Raw genomic sequence first — 20415 nt, 5'->3', positions numbered from 1 at the left:
AGTCACGGTGTCGTCCTAGGCTCCCTGGAGGCGGTGGCAGTGGTGGTAGCTCCGGCTCTCCCATGCCTGGCCTTCTGCTTGGTGGGGTGGGCAGCAGGCACTGGGATGTGGGCAGAGTCCCAAGAGGGTTTACCGATGTCCTGCATGACCTCATGCTGTTAGTGCTCTGGCTGGCAGGGGTAAGGGAGGAGGGTATGTCAGGGTCTTGCAGGGGTTGAGCCAATGGGCCTGCTGGAGCCAGGCCTTGCTGTTTTTTGAAGACAGCCCCGCCATCCTGGCCCCCTGGCTCCAGCCCCTTCCACTGCCACATTGATGGCATCTAGTCTAGTCCTGCATTTCCCAGAGGAAGTTACTACAAGGAGGCAGGCTCCTGCATGGGGGCTACAGGAAGAGCCCAGAGCTGGGGTCTGGCTCCCGCCCTACCCCTGCCCTCTGTGGGGCCTTACACTTCTGCTCTGGGTCTCAGTTTCCCCAGCTGCAAATTGGGATAGGACCAGGGTCCTCTAGGGATCATTCAATCCCCTGAAATGCTGCAAGATCAGGAGACTGGGCATCTGTTCCTTATAAGAGGGGTCACTGCTTTAGTGGAACTCTCACGGAAGTTCATGACCAAGGAGGGTTTAAAAAACACTGGCTTTCCACGAAGACAATGAAAAGATGAGGCGCTGCTCCATGTGAAAGGAGACCAAAGAGGCAGGGCATCCAAGTGGCATACAGGGCTCCACACGGATCCTGGCCTGGAGAACGCTGCAGGCACAATTGGCAGAATGTGAATATGGATGGCACAGCAGGTGACAGTACCGAATCAATGTCAAGTTTCCTGAATTGATGGCTGTGTTGTGGTTATGCATGAGAATACCCTTGCTCTTGGGAGATACACCTGCAGTGTCCAGCGGGAGAAGGCCATCACATCTGCATGATGAGGGGGAGAGTGAGATTTGTCAGAGAGCAAAGACGGCAAAAGTTTAGCAACAGCCGAATCAGAGTGAAGGGTGTGCCCGTATTCTTTGTGCCATCCTTGCAACTTTTCTGAAAGTTTGAAATTATCTTAAAACACAAAGCTAAAAAATAGGCCTAGGTCAGAGTTTGCACTCTAGGTCCCACCCATATGTGGCTTGACCCATAGGGACCTTAAAATATGGGAATTTCTTGCCAATACTTAAACATCAAGAGTTTGTACAGGGAAATCTGGATTTCTGGCTCCTCTTGCAAAGCGAGCACTGAGGTCAGATGGGGCTGGCGCTTCTGCAGGCAGCAACAGGAAGCAGCTGTGGTCTGGGTTTGGCACCTGTGCTTTCCCTAACTGGCCCTGCAGACATATGAGTTTGCAATTTCTGAACATTTTTACTCTGTCCCATTTGAAGATACACCAGACACGGGCTTGTGTCTGCCTGTCTGTCCCTGGGGGGTAGGAAGGTAGGGGGAAACCTGCCTGGTTTTGGTGATTTCCTTGGTGCTCTGAGTGTTGAGGTCATTTGAGTCTTTCTGAAGGCTGGTCTGCCCTCATTTGTCAGATGGGGAAACTGAGGTTCTGAGGGGGACAGGCCACAGTGGGAGCCGTTAGAGGGCTGGAACCTGGGTGTTCTGCCTCCAAATGCCATGTTCCTTCTACACCACACAGCACCTCACACCTGCAGGGTTTGTTTGCAAAGGACAGTCACATGTGTGCATGCCTGTGGTCCCCACAACAGCCCTGTGGGGTAGGCAGTGGAGGCCCCACCAGCTCCCCCATTGCACTGACACAGACACAGAGGCTCAGAGAGGTGAAGGGACCTGTCCAGGGTCAAGGGCCAAGCATGGTTGGACCAACTGACCAGAACTGAGTGTTTTCTGCCCTCTTCTAAGCTGAAACAGTGCATGAGATGACACCAGGGCTTTCTCAACCACCATAAAGACCCCACAAATGCCCCCAACCTGGTCCCTCTGTGTTGCTCCTCAAGGATCATCAGACTGGAAGGCCCAGCAAGGCCTCCCTGCCGATGTAAAGGGCCCATGGTGTCTGGTTCTGCACAAAAATGAGCATCCAAATGGCTGTTATGCAGGGAGTTCAGAACACTGGGGAAGAAATTAATCAAGGAACACCCCCTGGGGGAGGCAGGCTGCTGCAGGCTGAAGGTAGGGAGGAGTTGGATGATGGAGAGGAAGGGGGTAGCCCAGAGAGGTGGGAAAGGGGAGACATTTGAGATGAAGGATGAGAGGGGGAAATGGACATTTCTGGAGGTTCCAGATTTCAACACAACCTCATGAGCTGGGGCTATAATCAGAAAGGGGGAGAAGCTTGTTGGGGGTCCCCGGCTAAGGAGGAGTACAGTTGGGATTGGAACCCAGTCTGTTTCACCAAGTCCAGGCCCCATCCAAGGAATGGGGAAGGGGACCAACTCATCTTGAGCCTCCCTGTGCAGCACTGTGCTAGGGGATCCACTTACATCATATCATGAATGACATTCCTATTGTCCTCCCAGGGAAATGGGCTCAGAGAAGTGAAGCCATGTGCCTGAGGCCACACAGCAAGTTCACTTGAGAGCTCAGGTCCTGTTCAGCTCAGCCTGACGCTCTGCTCTATCACACTGCACAGCTTCTCCCCACTGACTCTGGAGGACAGAGCCTAAGGTCTGCAGGGCCCAGGGTTGAGCTGGGCACAACCTCCTGAGAGCTTCCAGTTCAGAGCTCCTGGCTGCTCAGACCTGCGTGGGCAAGAAGATTGATGCAGAAACACATCCTGGTAGTGCCGTCTATCTGCATGTGGCCAAAGACAGCAGGGCCTATAAAAATGAGACCAGTGAGATCTGGTTGGGTGGTGGGATGGTCGACGAATTTTGTTCTTCATTTTATTTGAGATGGTTTGTGCAGTGCAAAACTCAAACACCATGAGGCTGTGTCTGTTTGGGTCAAGCACAGAGTGGAGTGTCACAGGCTAAAAGTGGGTCCCAGGTGGTCAGGGGGTGACTGCCACAGGGCAGTGGTGGTCAGGGAAGCCTTCATGGAGGAGGTGGGGCTTGAGCAGATGGAAAAAAGTTCAGTGGGCAAAGAGGAATAAATAAGACTGGGAAGAGAGGACAGCCTCAGCAGAGGCAGATTGAAGGGAGCAAGACAAGGTGGATCAGTAGATGGCGGAGGCAGACTGGGAGATAGGGCATGGTGAATGTACTCTCAGGGCTGGGAGGGGCGCTGAATGCAGTGCCCATTCAGTAGGTCACTCTCCAACATCCCCACCTGCAGCCTGTCTACATCCTGCTCATAGACAGTCGGTGACGGGGAACTCACTATCTTACAGGCAGACTCTTTTGTCTGATAATGGTCCCGACTGTTACAGAATTCTCTTTCCAATTATACTGCTTTCTATGGAGCCAGCTATGCCCCTTTATCAGTTTCTCCCTATGAGTTTGAGCTGAGCCACACTCCCTTGCCCTGCTGACTCCCACGCAATTGCATTTCTGATGCCAGGGCTTCAGGCTCGCCAAGGAGCTTCACTTTCTTCCATCTGGTTCATCCTGTGTCCTGTGATCATCTTTCTGGATCCTGACACTTGCTTTCTTTTTGCCACCCCCTTGTGCCTGTGGGCTCTGAGGGACTGATGGGAACACTTTGCACATTGCAACAGGATAGAGCTCCAGGGAAGGCCACTAGAAACTGTCCACCAGATTACCAGTGACCCAAGAACCAGCACGAACCCACTGAGATCTCCAGGTTCCCGCATGCCCCTCTCCTTCCTGCCCACAGGGACATCCTGGAGACCTTGGCTGATGTCTCCTGACATCCAGAGGCCCCAGGCCTCTTCCATCTACCCAGGCTTCCAGCCAGATGGAGACCAAGGCCGCTGGTTCAACTTGGGCTCAGAGGGCCTGTAGTGGCTTTTTGCAGTCACCCCTTTCTCATCTCAGTGCTCACAGGCCACCATTCCAAGATGACTGGGAATCCTGCCAAAACCAATGCTGACCCCAGCAGCCCAGGCTTCACGGGACTCACTGGGATCCCTGCTGAGACCTGGAATGCCTTCTGTCTGTCCCCAGTCCCCTTGTCCTTCCCCATTAAGGGGTGAGCTCCCTTCTGAGTCTCCAAGGGCCTGCAGGCGTCAGCTCTCCTGTAGGATCTCCTGGTCTCCTGGGACTTCTGGCCTCCCTGGAGACATCCCGGCCTCTCCAAGTTTTGAGGCTTCTTGACAGAGAGTTGGCACACACAGCCAGAGAGCTCCCCAAGCTCCCCAAAGCACCTCCTCACTCTCCCCTTATGTTTCTCGTCCTGAAATCTCCTGCTCCCATCCTCTGCCTTCAGCATTGTCTTATTTTTGGCACCTCTGTTCCCTCTGGGCCCTCCTGCCCCTGCTCCGAGACCCGGCCACCCTATGACTCACTCCGGACTGGCTGCTTGGCTTCCCATCCATCTCTGCCCGTCGTGTCTTTTCCAGGGTCTCTCTGTACCTGTGCCCTCCTCCTTGGCTGGTTTGTGATGCTGTCAGGCCAGTGATTCTGAACATTCTCTCTCCAGCTTCCTGCCAGGATCCTCCCCTCTTCCCTCTTCCCCAAACTGTCTGAAATTTCCATCCTCTCAGGCCCATGCCTACCCTGGGCTTCCACACATCCAGAGGACATACCTGGCCACTGCCCCCAAGGATGCTCTGTCTGTCAACCACTTCATCCCAGAGGGCAGGACCAGGGCCACAGGGCTGTAACAATTTATTGAACTCTCATGTGGCCCTATGTTCTAAGAGGTCATTTGGGGCATTCCATGGTCTCTCAGTGAGACCCCGGGGGCTTTGCACTTGCTATCTCTCTGCCTGGAATACTTTTTTCTTCTCATTGTTCTGATTTGAGGTCAAATGCAACCTTTTCAGACAGGGTTTCCCTGACGAACTCAGATTCCTGTGCCTTTCCTGCAGATCTCTATATATCTCACTACGATGGTGGAACATCTTCATCTGACTTACCATTATCTGAAGTTACCTTGCATATCTGCTTGCTTATTCCTTTACTGGTTCTCTCCTTTACTAAATTCTAAGCTCCAGGACAGCAGGGACCTTGTTTGTTTCCTTAACCAGTGGCACACATTATGTGCTTAACAATTGTTGGTTGAATAAATGCTGGATAAATAAATGCCCTCACCTTTATTCTCACTCCTACCATTCTGTCCTGCAGACTTGTTTGTATTTCCAGGACATTCCACACTCCTTCAGACCTCTGTGCCTTTGTACGTGGTTCCCTCTGCTCGGAGGGCCCGTTCTCTACAATTGGACTTGGAAAGCTCCTATTCATCCTTTAAAACCCAGCTCAACGCCACCTCCTCCAGGGAGCTCTGTTCCTTCCTTGGCTTTCTCACAGCACCTTCCTCACACGTCTACTGTGGGATTAGCTGTTGGTAGGCCTGAATCCCCAAGGCCATTCAGGCTAAGGGCTCCCATGGGCAGGGGCTGGGCCTGCATCACTGGTGGGTTGGGGGTGGAGATAGTTCCAGAACTTGGCCTGAGCACCCAGAGTAGCTTTGCAGAGGGTGTTTGCTGAGCACTGCTGGACAATAAGGCCTTTTGGGCGTCCCTGTGAAAAGGGGCCTCACCTGGCTAGTGTCTTACCCCTGAGGGTTTCCCCACCTCTTCTCTGCCCCTGTAGCTGAGTGAGCTTGTAAAAATGTAAACATGATCAGCTCACTGCTTAAAACCGTTTCAGAGAAACCTCATTACACCGGGAGTAATTTCCAAACGCTGATCATGGCCCATGAGGCCTGACCTCTGGTCTCTCCACTCTCTCTATTTCACTGCAGTCTCCAGCCGGTCCTGCTTCTGGGCTTTTGCCCCTGCTGTTTCCTCTGCCTGGTGTGCTCTTCCTCGGATAGTCACAAGGCCAGCTCCTCCTCATCACCCACACTCAGTACACCTTGCGCCCTGTCTGTTTTCTTCACACACTTCTCTGCTCAGGAATTTTCACATCGCCTCCCTGCTCCTCACTCCGCCACAAGCTCCTCAGGGCTGGGCCTTCCCTGCCTTACTCACTGCTGCAGCCCTAGTGCTGGGCCCAGTACCTGGCACACAGCTGGTGGCCAGAACGCTTATCACCTGACTGATTCTTTCTCATCTCTGATGAGAGTGGGCTTCGGTGTTCAGCTTTCTAGTAAACCAAGTCACTAGAACGCCAATGCCATTAGGGCAGGGATGCTTTGTCTATTTTATTTGCCGCAGTCTCCCCAGGGCTGGGGTTGCTGAGCGCACAGTAGGCTCAATGTGTGTTTGTGAGGGAAAAGGAAGGGAGTTCTCACTTGGGGCTGAGCTGGCTGGAGATACCAGAATCAAGAATCAAAGTCTCTGAGTCCCTTCAGCCTCATGAAGGGGACACACAGGCATCCCCTGTGCATGGTGATGGGAATGGGCCCAACATCAGGCTGAAGCTCACCTGACAGCAGCATGGGGTCCTTGTCCACGGACTTGCGCACCTGGTCAGACTCTCCAGTTAGGGAGCTTTCATCAATCTTGAGGTCATTGCCCTGGATGAAGAGGCCGTCGGCAGGGAGGAGGTCACCTGGCAAGAGAAAGGGCAGGGGAGTCAGCAGGCTGTCAGGTGACTAGAAGGTTGGAACATTCCCTTAAAGGTTTGCCATCAGGGACAGAATGCCTAGAGCTCCCAGGGTATAGGAACCAAGATGGTGCCCATAGAAGGCCCATGTACAGCTCAAGACTGGAGCTAAGGTGCACAGCACAAGGCCTGGAGGGCTGAGGTTGGGGCCCTGCAACCCTCACTCAAGCGGGCATGTACTTTATGAAGTGTTTCTTTTGGCCTCGCCTGAACTTGGAGTGCAGGTCTCCCAACAATTCATTCCTCTTTAGTCTCAGTTATGGCTTGGGGAAATCTTTTGGAAGGAACCAGTCTGTCTTGGCTGGGTTGAGAAGACCCCAACCAAGTCACATCGTCAAGGGGAAGTCAAGCCCTTTAGGGCAGAGTGAGGAGGGGCATTCCAATCTCTCCCCTACCTTCTGCCTCAACTTACCTAGGACATATCTGGCTCAAACTCCCTTTGGTGCCAGCCTGCCCGTTTTCTCCATGGCAGTAGCACAGGCCCAGAATATTCACTTACCTACTTACACGCTTTCTAACATCTCCTGTAGCCCAACAAGCATCCATTAACAGCCAAATCAGGGATGGGAAATAGGTTTCACCTAATAAACCCATTCTGAGTATCAGTGGTTGTTGGGGTGCTGTGCTGAGAAGGCTTCTGCGGCTACATCCAGGCTCTGAGCTGTGACTGATTAGTAATGTCTGCTATGGGTGGAAGTTTGGAGAGTGGTGGCACATGTGCCATGTACTTGTAATTGCTGATTTAAATAGATTCTGGGATTGTACCCCCTCCAGGAAGTACTCTTCCACCTCCTAAAGGATCTCGGAAGACATATTGGCTTGGGATCAGCCTTCAGGAATGCACCCCCTTCCTTGAGCCAATCTCTTTGCATCAGCCTGGCCTGTCCCACCTCTGCCCAGAATCCAGCTTTAGAACCTGGCTCTGTGGCTGGGGCACTTACCATATTTGACCTGGGCTATGTCCCCAACCACGATCTCAGCCACAGGGATCTGGACCACCTGGCCAGCTCGGACCACGGTAAATTTCTGTTCCTGCTCGATGCGGCTCTGCAGGCCCCGGAACTGTTTCTCTTTGCTCCAGTCATTGAAGGCCGTGACCAGGACCACACAGATGACTGAGAGGAGAATGGCGGCCCCCTCGATCCAACCTGCCTCTGCCTCTCCTTCATCCTCCGCCCCACCCTGGGCTGTCGCGCATCCTGAAAGACCAGATAGAAGCAGGCAGAATGAGGTCAGCCAGACAGGAGAGGCCTCATGGGCCTGGATTTATAGCTTAGCTCTGCCAAGTAACAAGTGTTAAGAATCAGATGATAATTATCCACTTACGCAGTGTGTCTGGGTACCAAGCCCTGTGGAAAGTGCTTCACACGGATCATCTCACAGGGTACTCCCACTGCCCATTTCACAGATGTGGAAGCTGAGGTTTCTCAGAGAGGTCAAGTGACTTGCCCAAGTTATGAAGGGCAAGTAGGAAGCTAGAATGTGAACCCAGGCAGTCTGGCTTCAGAGCCCACCATCTTAGCCCCTTCAGTTTTCTGCCTTTGTTCTAGCTGTGAGATCTTGGGCAAATGACTCCCTTTCTGAAACTCATTTTCTCATCTGGGTAAGAATATTCTTTATCTCGGGGACCTATTGTGAGAGTTGAAATTTAATGTTGTAAAGTTCACAGACTCTACAGCACAGACAAGGCACAGAGGAGAGAAAAGATAATTTTCTCTAATTGATGAGAAAAGACAAGGAATTTTCTCTAATTCATGAGAAAAGAGACTAAGTGAGGTATTTTTTTTTTTTTTTCCAGAACAAAGGCAGCCAATATTGCACGTGCTTTAGGGTCTGAAAAGGCAGTTTTGCCGATGTCCTCTTCTTCTGTCGGAGTCTCATTACATTGCCCAGGCAGGTTGGGAAGATGAGCTGGTTCTAATCCTCCTGCTGCCTCTGCATGATTTTGGGTAAGTCATTGCCTTTCCCCAGCTTCAGTGGCCTCATCTGCAAAATAGGGATCACTGGGACCACCTTCCAGGGCTCAGGGAGAGGAAGGTAGAAGCTCCTGGCCAGAGCTCAGCACACAGGAGGTTCTCTAACTCAGTCCTTTTCAGACGTCAGCTGAGGAGTGAGCTGCCCTCCACAGTGAGGACACTGAGGCTTGAGCTGCAGGCTGCCTGTCTGACCTACAGTGAGCCTGCATCCCACACCCTTGCAACCACTGAGCCTCCCAGTCTAGGCCCTGAAAACTCTCGAGGTCTGCCAGGCCCACGGGGTGAACAGAAAAAGAAGAACCTAGGCACATCTGATCTGAAGGTGTCAGACCCAAAGGCAGGTTCTACCCATGCAGTGCTGGGCCTAAGGCCCTTCCACGCCCCTCTCTCATCCCCACAAGGGTCCTGAGAGTAAGAGGTGGAGGCCCAGGAGGTGAGGTGCCACAGCCAGGACATGCCCAGGCCTTCATTTCCCCAGGGACCTGGGGAGCGGCCATTTCCATGGAAAGGAATCTCCAGCAGCATCGGACCATCCTTCCTGGAAAACTCAGAGCAGTTCCCCTCCACAGGGGCCAAGTGGGGCACTGGATACCCTGCAAGGCCTGCTGTGCACCCAGCATTCACTTTAACCCTCAAGCTGGCTGAGAGAAGGGTAGCTGTTCAGAGAGAAGCAGAGACTTACCTGGGGTCACACAGCAGATAACGGGGTTTGGATCCAGATCTGGGATCTGACACCAGACCTGGCCTGTTCACTCTCCCTGAGCCCAGCAGCCCCCTCTGCCATGTGTTTGCCAAAGATTCATGGCCGAGCATCTGGAAATCCAGTCTGTCTCAAGGAACAGAGAACAGAAGCTTCAAGAGACCCCAGTGGAAGCTTCTGGAAAGCCAGGGGTCAGAAGCAACATGACAAGAAGGCCAAGTGACACTCAAGGAATGTTTACGGGCTTTGGGCTCCTGGAAGGGTGGGGCCCAAGCCTGGGGAGATATGGAATCACTGCGGCCCAGCTGCATGCGCCACTGGAAAATTCCAGGTCTTGCACTGAACCAGCTGTTCCCTTCGGGCCAGTAAACAATGCCATCATGCGGGGTTCCCAAAGCCACCTTTCTCCCCACCTTGGGAGTTTCAGACTTCCAGTAATTTTAAACTGTTTAGCAGGACCAGCCTTGGAGTAATGGTAATCATAACTGTCCTAATGGTAACCAAGTTTGAATCCCAGCTGTGCTAACTGCTGTGTGCCCATGAACTTGCTACGTAACCACTGTGCCTGCCTTGTTTTGGTTTTTCTCATCTGCAAAATGGCAGGTGCTCTCTCATAAGGTGGTTGAGAGGATTAAGAGAGAGCCTTCGGGTAAAACACCCACTGCAGTGAGCACACAATAAATGCTCAGTTAAAACTGGTGATTCTTATTTTCCAGTGTGTGGGTGAGCATTATTGCGTTCAAGTTCCACAGCCCGGCTTTATGAAGCCCTGAGGCCCACATTACAGAAGGAGCTCCTGCTGGATTTGAGTGACATATGATGACGGGAGGAGAGGAAATGGTGAACGGTGCCTCCTGTACCACCATGAATGATGCCAATAGAGACTCCAAAGACTGGGAGACACAGGTGAGCCTTGCTAAACAGGAACCCAGTACATGGAAACACATTTTCTTGGGGCTTAGGGGCAGGGAGGGGGAAGGAGTGGGATTACAGAGCCCCATGCTGCATTTTACAAGACTTTTGTTATCCCCTGCCCCTTGCTATGTGCTCTGGAAATGGGAAGGCTGTTATTTCCCCTGCTGTGTGCTTCCTCAATGGGGCCCCCATTAGAGTAGCTACTGGAGCATTTGGACACTTAGAGCAATGACAAGCTTTCAGGTTCTGGAATCAGAAAGACCTAGTTCAAGTCCAACCTCTGCTGTGCGACTTTAGGTAAGTGACTTGGCCTCTCTGAGTCTCAGGTTAGACAGCTGTGAAGTGGGATAACCCAACGGATTTGTGAGCTAAGGGCCTGGCACATGATAGATACATGGTAAAAGTTGGTCCTCTCCCCTTTTCATGAGGTTTTTTCCTTGGACTGGCCTCTGAAAGCCAAGGGCACAGTGACTGAGTGGGATTTGCACCCTATTCCAACTCCCAGCCCTAGCTGCTGCCCTTGTTGACTCAATAGCAAGGAACCCTCTGGGCCTTGGAGGGCACTCTGCCAGCAAAAGCCGATTAGCTTTTATCTCCAGAGAACTGTCTGATGGTCACGTGGTGCCGAGGGATGGCTAGAAAGTGGGAGTGCAGATCGCTGGGGTAGGGATTCGGCCACCTGGAAGCTGTCCGACCCTAGGAACAACTCCTGCTGCCCCTGGAGCAATTAGTGAGAAGAGAATAGGAAGGGGACGGAAGAGGGGAGTGGGTGGGTCCTGCTGAGGTCTCCTCTGGGGCTCCCTTGGACTGGGGCAGGGACAGGATCTGGAGACAGTGGCCATAGGGTCCAGGGAACTGCAACTGCTCTTCCTGGACCTGGAGCTGCAGAGGGTGTGGCCTCTCCCTGTCTGTGTAAGCTTGGGGAACCCACTTGGCCTCTTTGGGCCTGTCTGCATGTTCACCAGTACAATGGGGAATCTGCCTCCCAGATGGCTACCAGGGCCTGGTATCCAACAAATAACCTCAAAACTGGTTGAGCCATAAACATTTTCTAAACACCTACTATGCGCCTATCACTCTGTTGGCACTCTGGCAGTAGGGGAGCTGTCACCAACAGGGGGTTAGGGGCACTGAGTGTGCCAATCCTAGCTCTGCCATGAACACGCTGTGTGACCTAGGACAAGTGCCTAGAGGTCTCTGAGCTAGGTAATCCTTCATGTACAAAATGATGTTGGTAGAGGGCTAACAGGATGCAGAAAGCTGCAGCACCCACAGCCCTGCCCCAACTGCTTTCTCAGTGATGAGTATGAGATAAGACCTTCCCAAGGTTACACACCAGGAAGTGACATAGCCAGGACTCAAACGAGGGCTCCTGGCTTTAAGTTTGGGGATGCATTTATACCCCTTCACTCCTGATCATCAGGGAGCATCCTGCCCAGCCTGGCCCAGCTTGGCCCAATGGTTTTAGGGAAAAGGATGAGATGAAGTGTGGGGCAGAGCCCCAGGAGTTAGGCATTAGGTAAAACTAGACACTGTGTACAGATAGCAACAGTGTCACCACTGGACAAGGGCCCTGTGGTCACTCAGCAAACATAGTCATGAGCCATGCAAGGCCGTTTCTGTTAGTGACAAACTGCATTTACCGCAGTGGTCTCATGATATTATAATACTGTATTTCTACTGTACCTTCTCTATGTTTAGATACACAAATACCATTGTGTTACAGCTACCTACAGGATTCAGTCTGGTCACATGCTGTGCAGGTGCGTAGCCTAGGAGCAACGGGCTGCACCATACAGCTCAGGTGCATAGTGGGCTGTGCCATCTAGGTATGTGTAAACACATCCTACAATGTCGGTACGATGACGAAATTGCCTTAGAACATGACATGTCCCTGTCGCTAAGTGACACATGTCTGTCTCTACTAACTGTCTACAATGGGCCAGGCACAGCGAGAAACTCATACACTCATTGCGTGTGTGACTCTAATTCCACCCATCAACATTGCCAGTGACCAGCCCTGTCTTACAGAGGGAGAAGGTAAGGCCTGGGCAGGGGCAGTCACTTGCTGGGAGTTGCTGAGCCTGGATTTGAACCCACATCCCACTGGGTCCCGAGCCCCTGCTTTGTCATCTGCTAAGAGCAGGCCTCCCTCTCGGGAAGACATGTCTTCTGGTGGGGGCGGTCAGCCCTGTAGTGCTGCCACCATGTTGTATTCCCTGCCTGCCCCCAGACCTGACCCTGGAAGGAGTCCAGTTGCGGGTCTTTCATCCCTGGCTCTTGAGTTTGTCCCCAGTGCGGGAAGCCTGAGGCCTGACTCGGGGGCCCAGGCCACAACTCTGGGTGAGTCCCCACCCTCCCCTCTTGGAGCTCCAGTTCCCTCACCTGCCAGATGGGGTGGGGGTGGGGATGCCGTGTACCTGGCTAGCATCAGAGCTCGGGGCTGAGGACGTCCATTCCAAGGCACTTAAGATAATGGCAAGTGATAAATAAAACTGAATGAGTTCAAACAGAACGTGAGCACCGGGGATTTGGTGAAGCCGGTGGTGGAATGTTGTCCATCTTTCCTATGGGTGCCAGGTTATAAATAAGCCCCTCCCTGCCTTCCTTCTTCCTTTCCTTTTCCTCCTTCCCCCTAGCCTGCGCTCCCTCCTTCCTTCCTTCTGCTTACAGGGCCGGTGTTGCTCCTTCTGTAGAACTTCCTGAGTCTGTTCTGTGCACAGGGTTGCCCGCCCCCTCCGAAGCAAGGCTCTCTGCCTGGCTCAGGCCCTAACTCCTGGATCTTTAGACCTGGGGTGGAGATGGGCAGTGGGCCTCTGAGGACTCAACATGACAGGGGCTGGAGGCAAGAGTGACAGGTGCTGGGGCTTTGGAACCTGTGGCTCTAATACACTCACACTGTCTACCCCCACGTTGCTATAGAGGATACTAGAATTGTGGGGTGTTGAAAAGAACGTGGCCACTTTTCCAGAAACCAGGGGCGATCGGCCACATGGGGAGTGATACGTGCTTCCTGAGGTTTGCTCAGGGCTCCGTGCTAAGCGCTTTGCATTATTTCCTTCAATCATCACAAGAGCTCCACAGGGCAAGTACTATCATTCACCCCATTTTATGGATGAAGACACTGAAGCTGAGCAAATGGAGGGCTGGCCTGGGTCCAGGGCCAGACAGGCAGATCCAGGCCCTGTGCCTAGGCTCCGATCACTGGACTCTGGTGCCTTCCAAGATGTGGCAGCTGGTGTCAAAAAGAAATTGGGTGCATTTCATGATTTCAAACAAAACTCACTAGCACCATAGCAATGGCACAATTTCAACACCGGCTGCTCAGGGAGGGCCCTGTTGGGGATCTTTGGCCGAAAGTTCCTGGTCTGTGAAATGGGTGTGAGGCTTCACTGAGAACCCGGACATAAAGTGCCACATATACTGGGTGCTCAGTCACAGCTGGGCCCCAGTCTCTGGAAGGCTGTGTGCAGGGAGAAGGGAGCCAAGAAGGCCACATAACTGTCCCTGTCAACTTCCCTGGTGAAACTGATGTCTCTCTCAGGGTTTTTTTTTGTTTGTTTGTTTTTGCACTTGGTGGCTGGGGATTGATGGAGCCCCAGCCTGACTTGGGGCACAGGAGCCCTGGAAACATGGAAGGCCGAGAGCTCAGATCTCAGGCCAGGGCGTGGGCTTCGGGAGAGTCAGGATGGTCACAAAGCCCAAGAACTTTTGATCCCAGTGAAGCTGGATTGTGTGCAGCTGCCTTGGACCAGGGTGCGGCCTGAGCTAGTGCCCCAGCCAGAGGCAGGGAAGAGCCTTGGAAAGCGCCAGACAGACTCGGGTTGAAAATCCTGCCCTACCGTCTAAGGTAGCTTTGTGACCGCAGGCAAGTCCTTCCCCTCTCTGGGCCTTGGTTTCTGAATCTCTAAGACGGAAGATCGCAGCCACCTGTTTAGGGGGTTAGAAGCTCCTCCTGGCACACATGAGGAGCTCGGTCCATGTTACCCCTCCACCCCCTCCACCACCTGCTATCTGAGTTCTAATCTTGTACTGAATTGGGTTGCATGAGGCCATGTATCCGGGCTGATTCAGTCCTGTCCCTCTCTGAGGAAACGCAGCTGAGGGACAGGACCGAGGAGCCAGAATGCTTTGGTCTGAGTCATGGTTCTGCTACTTTCTAGCTGTGTGCCCTTAGCAAGCGATTTGCTGTCTCAGGGCCTTGGTTTCATGGATAATAATAGCACCTACCTATAGGGTTGTTGTGAGGATTGAGAATTAAATGGACTTCTATCATAATAGCTCCCAACTAGTGGTAGCTATAAAAATAGTAAGAAGTATTATCATTATGCATTTGTGTTACACTCTTAGCTTTGTTCAAGGCTTATTCAAGTCGTCATGTACTACCTTCTTTCATATTTGGTATAAAACTTCTGCAAATAAGGCTGCCCATTGTGCATTTCTTATAATGTCCTATGTGAAAGTTCATCCCAGAATTCTTGTAAAGAGAAATGTCATCTTCCTAAATATTTTTCCTCCTTGTTGATAATTTGAGCTATGCAAATCTACCTTTTAGTTTTTAATTTTATTTTTCATTTAAAAATTTTTGTTTTATTATTATTATTTTTTAAATTCAGTACTTTTTAGTATATTCACAGCAAATCACCCTAATTCCCTTTCTGTCTTGGCTGCCAGGAACCTCAAGTCAGATTTAAATGTCAATCATGGCAGCAATTATAGCTGGTTTCTTTGCTTCCATTCCTTTTCCGGCTGGCTATTTGACTGCATCCTGTGAGATGTATCTCTTGTGTCTTTAAACCCTCTATGGGAAGAGGTCATGTAAGAAATCAACTTATTATGTGTAAAATTGAGGTAGTTGGCCTAATAGACTTGGTTATCCAGTTTCTTGGGCAACTTTGGCCTGGGAGGGGGCAGGACAACAGATATTCAAGGGACCTCAGAGACCACCTTCTTATTTAGGGAAAATGAGGCCCATAATGTTATTTCTTATGTGCTATTAACTTTTAATTTGCTTGTCTGAAGCTGTAGTAGGGTTATTTATGCAGCACATTCATTAGGAAATGTTGAATCACAATGAATCACAAAAAAGTATTTACAATATCCTACTGACTGAAAAAAGCAGATTATAAAACAGATCAGCCTGCACAGATGTCAGGGTCGCCCTCACCTGTGTGCTTATTAAAATCCAGCCGTCCCTGGACTCTGGAGAGAAACAACCAGGCTCTCTTAGGATGGGGCCTGACAACAATGTTTTCAAAAGGCTCCACAGCAAAATCTGAGGACTCTTTATTAGCTGGTGACCTTGAGCAGGGTAACCCCTTTTTCTGTGACTTGGTTTCCTCATCTTTTTTTTAAATATATTTTTTATTTCCATAGGTTTTTGGGGAACAGGCGGTATTTAGTTACATGAGTGAGTTCTTTAGTGGTGATTTGTGGGAATTTGGTACACCCATCACCCAAGCAGTATACACTGAACCCAAGGTTTCCTCATCTTTAAAACGGGCATAACCACGGCAGCTACCTCAGGGGTTTGTCAGGGCAACATCTCAGCCCAGGGCTTAGCACACTGTAAGTGCTCAAAAATGCGCACTAAAATGATTACTGTCGCCAGTCCAACTCTTGTGCATTTCACACTGGGAAAATGGGGCTGAGGTCTGGCTCGGCCACCCTTTGGCTATGTTGGCTATGGGCGGGGCCCTGCCCCTTGGGCCTCGGTTTCTTCCCCTGGAAGGAGAGGATTATTTGTGTGAGCCATGAGTGCCCCCCAGTGTGGATGTGGGGCGGTTCGTGGGTCTGAGACCCGTCTTACCTTCGTTGCCCTCGCCGGGCGGGTGGTAAAAGGACAGCCCCAGGGAGATGATGGCGGCGATCTCCAGGATGATGAGCGTCACGTCCTGCAGCGCCTCCCACACGAGCTGCAGGAAGGTTTTTGGCTTCTTTGGAGGTATAAAGTTTTGCCCAAAAATTTGCTTTCTCTTTTCCAGGTCTGGAGCGGTGCCCGGCAAACCTGTGGACAGAGAACAGAGAGGTTGGCCTGGGGGCCTGGGAGAGATGCAGGCATGTTCTGGGAATCTAGGGGCAGAAAAGGAGAAACAGAGCAAGAAACTTGCGGGTGGCTGGCCCAGGAGCCCAACATCTCTTCATGCTTTGGGGCCTAAGTGGGCTTCTGCCAAAAGCCAGAGACACCGTGCAGTGGGTTGAATGGCAGCCCCCAAAATATATATCCACATCATGATCCCCAGAACCTGTGAATGTGACCTCATTTGGGAAAATAGTCTTGTTGTTGTACTTAAAGATATCACGATGAGAGCATCCAGGATTATCTGTCTGGGCCCTAAATGCAATGACAGGTGTCCTTATAAGAGACACAGACACAGAAGGATGATGGCCACGCAAAAACAGAGGCAGAGTTTGGAGTGATGCAGCCATAAGCCAGGAAATGCCTGGGACCACCAGATGCTGGAAGAGGAAAGGAAGGATTGCTCCCTGGTCTTCAGAGGGAGGTGGCCCTGCTGACACCTGATTTCTGACTTCTGGCCTCGAGTCACGAGAGAATAAAATTCCCTTGTTTTAAGCCACAATCAGTCTGTGGTCATTTGCTGTGGCAGCCACGAGAAGCGAATCCACACTCCTACAGCTGCCTCGCACTGGTACCCTCCTTCCGCTCTCCCTCCTGTCGAATGTCGCATAGTGGTTAGAGAAGAATCAGAAGTCACTGCCTGGATTAAAATCCCAGCATGATGGCCCTCGCTCTCTGAGCCTCAGTACCCTCTTCTGTAATGCGGACGGTGATTGTACTTAACCCATGAGTGGTTGTGAATATCACATGAGGTGATTCATGTGGTCCATGAGCATTTATTGAGCACCTACCAAGTGCCTGGCACTGTTGCAGACACTGGAACAGAGCAGCTCACCAGACAGAAGAGTGCCCACTTAGGAGTGGCCTTCGCCGTGGATGCCTTGCAATGTGCTCGGAGCGTGCCTGGTGGACATGCAACTGACACTGGTGGTTTCTCCTCCTCTGGACAAGGGAGTGAGGTGTAGCCAGGTGCATCCGTCATCATGTGGGGACCGAACAGAGTGGTAAGGGCCCACTTCTACCCACCATCTGCATTTCCAGATAATTATTCCAGACTTGCAAGTCCACTCTCACGCCCCTGCTCAAAGGCCTTGGGAGGCTGCTCACTGTCTTTGGAATAAAGCCCGTGTTTCCCAGCCTGGCGCTCTGGCCCTCTCTTCTGACCCGCAACCTGTGTCTGCAGCCTTGGCTTTCGCCATGTGGCTTCTGCCCAGCAAGCCATGCCAGCACTTTGCCTTCCTCCTGCCACACTGTGCCCATGCTGTGCCCTTCCCTGCTCTGGCACTGGCCACTGTTTGCCTGTCTATACATCCCTCCTAAACTCCCTGGTACTGGGGTATGGATGACCCACAGTTGATGAACCCCAGGTGTATTTGTACCTTGGAAGAGGGGCCTGGAAGGGTGAACCTCTCGTGGAGGAGATTCAGGCGTGTGACCAGGAGATGCGTGGCTCTGGTGGGGAAGGCTCCCTCTGTCCAGTCTGCTGTGCCCCTCAGAGGCCGGTGCTTCTCCTTGCTTCAGCCTTCCTTTCAAGCTGTCCCATGTCGCCCCAAGTAGCTGGCGTGCCACTTTATTTTTTCATGACAAGTGTTGTGTCACACCCCCAGGCCTTTGCTCCTGCTGTTCAGCAAACCAGGAACAGCCTTTCCTCCACTCAGCACTGTGAGCCCCTCTCAAGGGCCCCTGCTGAGCAGCCTCCCCTCCACCCCAGGCGGACAGTGGCCCTCTGCCTTTACTTCCCACAGTCTACCCCGCAGCAGGCTTACCACTTCCCCAGACCCCTGTCCTACTTGGGCCGTGGACCTTGGGGGCAAAGACCAGTATGATTCCTGTCCCGCAGGGCCTGGCACCTGAAGCCTTACAATTGTCCCACCCGCTAAATGCAGGTCTGAGTGTTACGAGCCTGGCCTGAGGTGTGCAGCCTGGCCCAAACAGTGCAGCAAAAATGGGCCCCTGCAGCGGGGCAATGACAGTCCTGTCACTGACCCAGCAAACCCTAGCTCTTCTTGTGTCTTAGTGAGGACAGATGGGGGGTGGACAGGGAGGGGCACACACCCCTCATCAGACCTATGGCCTTCAGTCTACTCCTGTGAAGAGCACTACCAGCACACTGGGGTTGCAGGACTGGACCATGTGGCTGATGGGACCTCATGGTCTAATATATGGTTTTAGGGTTCTAACAGTCTGTTGTTCATTGCCTCATTCACCCATTCATTCAGTCAGTTTGCATTCCTGGAGGCCTCACTGTGGGCCTAACCTGGTGCCAGGTTCTGGGGAGTGTGATGTGCATGGAACAGACCTGGCTGCCCATGGACATAAGAGCTCAGTGGTTCCAGAAGTCCAGCAGCCTGTGGTTTGGGAGTCTGTCTGGGGTTCTAGATGCGGAATCTCCTCAGGTGCTGACCATGAGATCTCCATCAGGAGCCTCCAAGGGCCAGGCTGGCTGAGACACCCCCACCGGGGGAGCCCAGGGATGGCTCCCTCCCTAGGAGACCTCACACCAGCCTGCTTGTTGGTGCAGGCAAGCTCTTGGGATCCCATGTCCTGCATGCAGTGAGAACGAATGAACCCAGAGCCAGGTTAGGCTCATTTCATAGATGGGGAGACAGGCTGCCCTGAGACCAAGCTGCTGCTGTGGGGCAGCTCCTGGGCCCTGAGAGCCCAGGGTAGCCTTGATCTAAGCACGTGGGAACACTTCCTCCACTCTTCCGTGCTGGGCTGGCCATCTGGGAGATCCATGTACAGAGTGTGCAGGCACGGCACACTGTAGCACGATTCCAGGAACTGCAGGAACCTTCCCTGTCTTCCTCCTTTTGTCCAATTCTACCCACAGCCAACACCTGGAATTCCTCTACTTGACCTTTATTCCTTTAATTAAAAGCTCCAATTCCTTTAGACTTTCTGGGAGGGGAAGCCGTCATCAGTTCTGGATGCCATGGTGTGAATGAGTTTCAGGCTTTTTCCTGGGACTGAGTTTTGACAAGAGAGAAGGGAGACTTCAAGAGGGCAGTGGGCCTCTGAGGGAGGGGCTATGACCAGCCAACACTGGCCTGTTATGGCAGTTTGCTGCGGCTTTGGCCAGCCAATTCCCTTCTCTGAGCTGCAGTTTCCCCATTTCGACAATGGGAGTGTTCAATAAGATGGGTAGGTCCTGAGAATCCCAGGGGTTCTGAGGTCTGCAGGCCCTGAAATGGTTTTCCTGGGGTCTGTTTTCACATTTTGGAGCTCCTCATAAGATCTGGTGCAAATTAAGGTTTTTGCAAAGAAAAAGTAAGTGAGGCCAGCCAACCTTCTGGGCCCTGTCTGATTGATTCCAAGAGAGGGGAGTCTCTGAACCTTCTGAGTTCCGTGATTCAGACGTTCCGGAGTCCACAGTATAAACAGTTGATACTGTGGGTGTTCCATTTTGGAAGTCAGGCCACATCATGCTGGGGCTCTGTCATGCTGGGAATCCACAGGCCAGGCATTGAGATCCTGAGTCCCGGGACGGCAGACAGATCAGGGGCTGCAAATTCGAATAGGTGTGGGGGTTGGGTGGGTTTTGTGAATGAGTGAAGTAGGTGAGTGGGAGACATTAGGGAGGGGTAGAAACTGGAGCAAAGTGAAGAAACTTGGCCCTTCTGAAGAGGACAGCTGCTTCTCAGCTCCTGTGGGGAATGTGGGCCCAGTGTGGCAGATCTTCCAATCTTCTAAGAGAAGCTGGACATCTGGAATTTGATGTAAAATCTCCCCATTAAAAACATGCCAGGGCCAAGAACAACGTATCTGTGGGCTGGATTCAGCCCCTAAGTTGCTAGTTTGAGACCCCCAAGGCTATGGGTTGGGACAGGGCGATGTGGCTGGAAGGGTGAGGGGTCGGCACAGAGCAGCTTCTCTGTCCCTCCCTCCCTCTTCCAGGCAGCCCCTTCCCCAGCTCCCGCCCTTGCCCACTCCCCACAGACTTCTGAGAGGCCCTCTGTTCTTCAGAAATAACAACAACTCACGGCATAAAAACATTTGTGTGTTCTGCTAGGACTGTTTCCATGGCAGTTTCCACTACAAGCATCCCAGAATCAAAGTCCAAGGTGGGAACCCTGGGCACTGAGGCTCACATGGGGCCTCTGAGAAGGTGGAGGTGGTCACGATGTCTCGCTCACTCCCCTCTTCTCAGTGGAAGAACAGCCAAACCGGAGCTGAGGAAACCAAGCC

General features: G+C 52.2%; 1 protein-coding gene across 17 annotated transcripts in view; it reads right to left on the bottom strand.

Moving 5' to 3' along the window:
- Window positions 1-20415, bottom strand: part of ATP2B2 (ATPase plasma membrane Ca2+ transporting 2) — a 388403-nt gene that overhangs the window by 71425 nt on the left and 296563 nt on the right. For all 17 annotated transcript variants that reach the window (XM_054481331.2, XM_054481334.2, XM_054481347.2 and 14 more), the window contains 3 exons: window positions 15958-16155; window positions 7499-7756; window positions 6378-6503 (listed from right to left, as the gene is read on the bottom strand). In XM_054481331.2, coding sequence (XP_054337306.1) covers window positions 6378-6503; window positions 7499-7756; window positions 15958-16155 — 582 coding nt within the window. The remainder of the gene's footprint in view (window positions 1-6377; window positions 6504-7498; window positions 7757-15957; window positions 16156-20415) is intronic.

The sequence above is a fragment of the Pongo pygmaeus genome, chromosome 2 (assembly GCF_028885625.2).
Source record: "Pongo pygmaeus isolate AG05252 chromosome 2, NHGRI_mPonPyg2-v2.0_pri, whole genome shotgun sequence".
NCBI lineage: Eukaryota > Metazoa > Chordata > Mammalia > Primates > Hominidae > Pongo > Pongo pygmaeus.
This window is presented reverse-complemented; position numbering and strand designations above follow the sequence as displayed.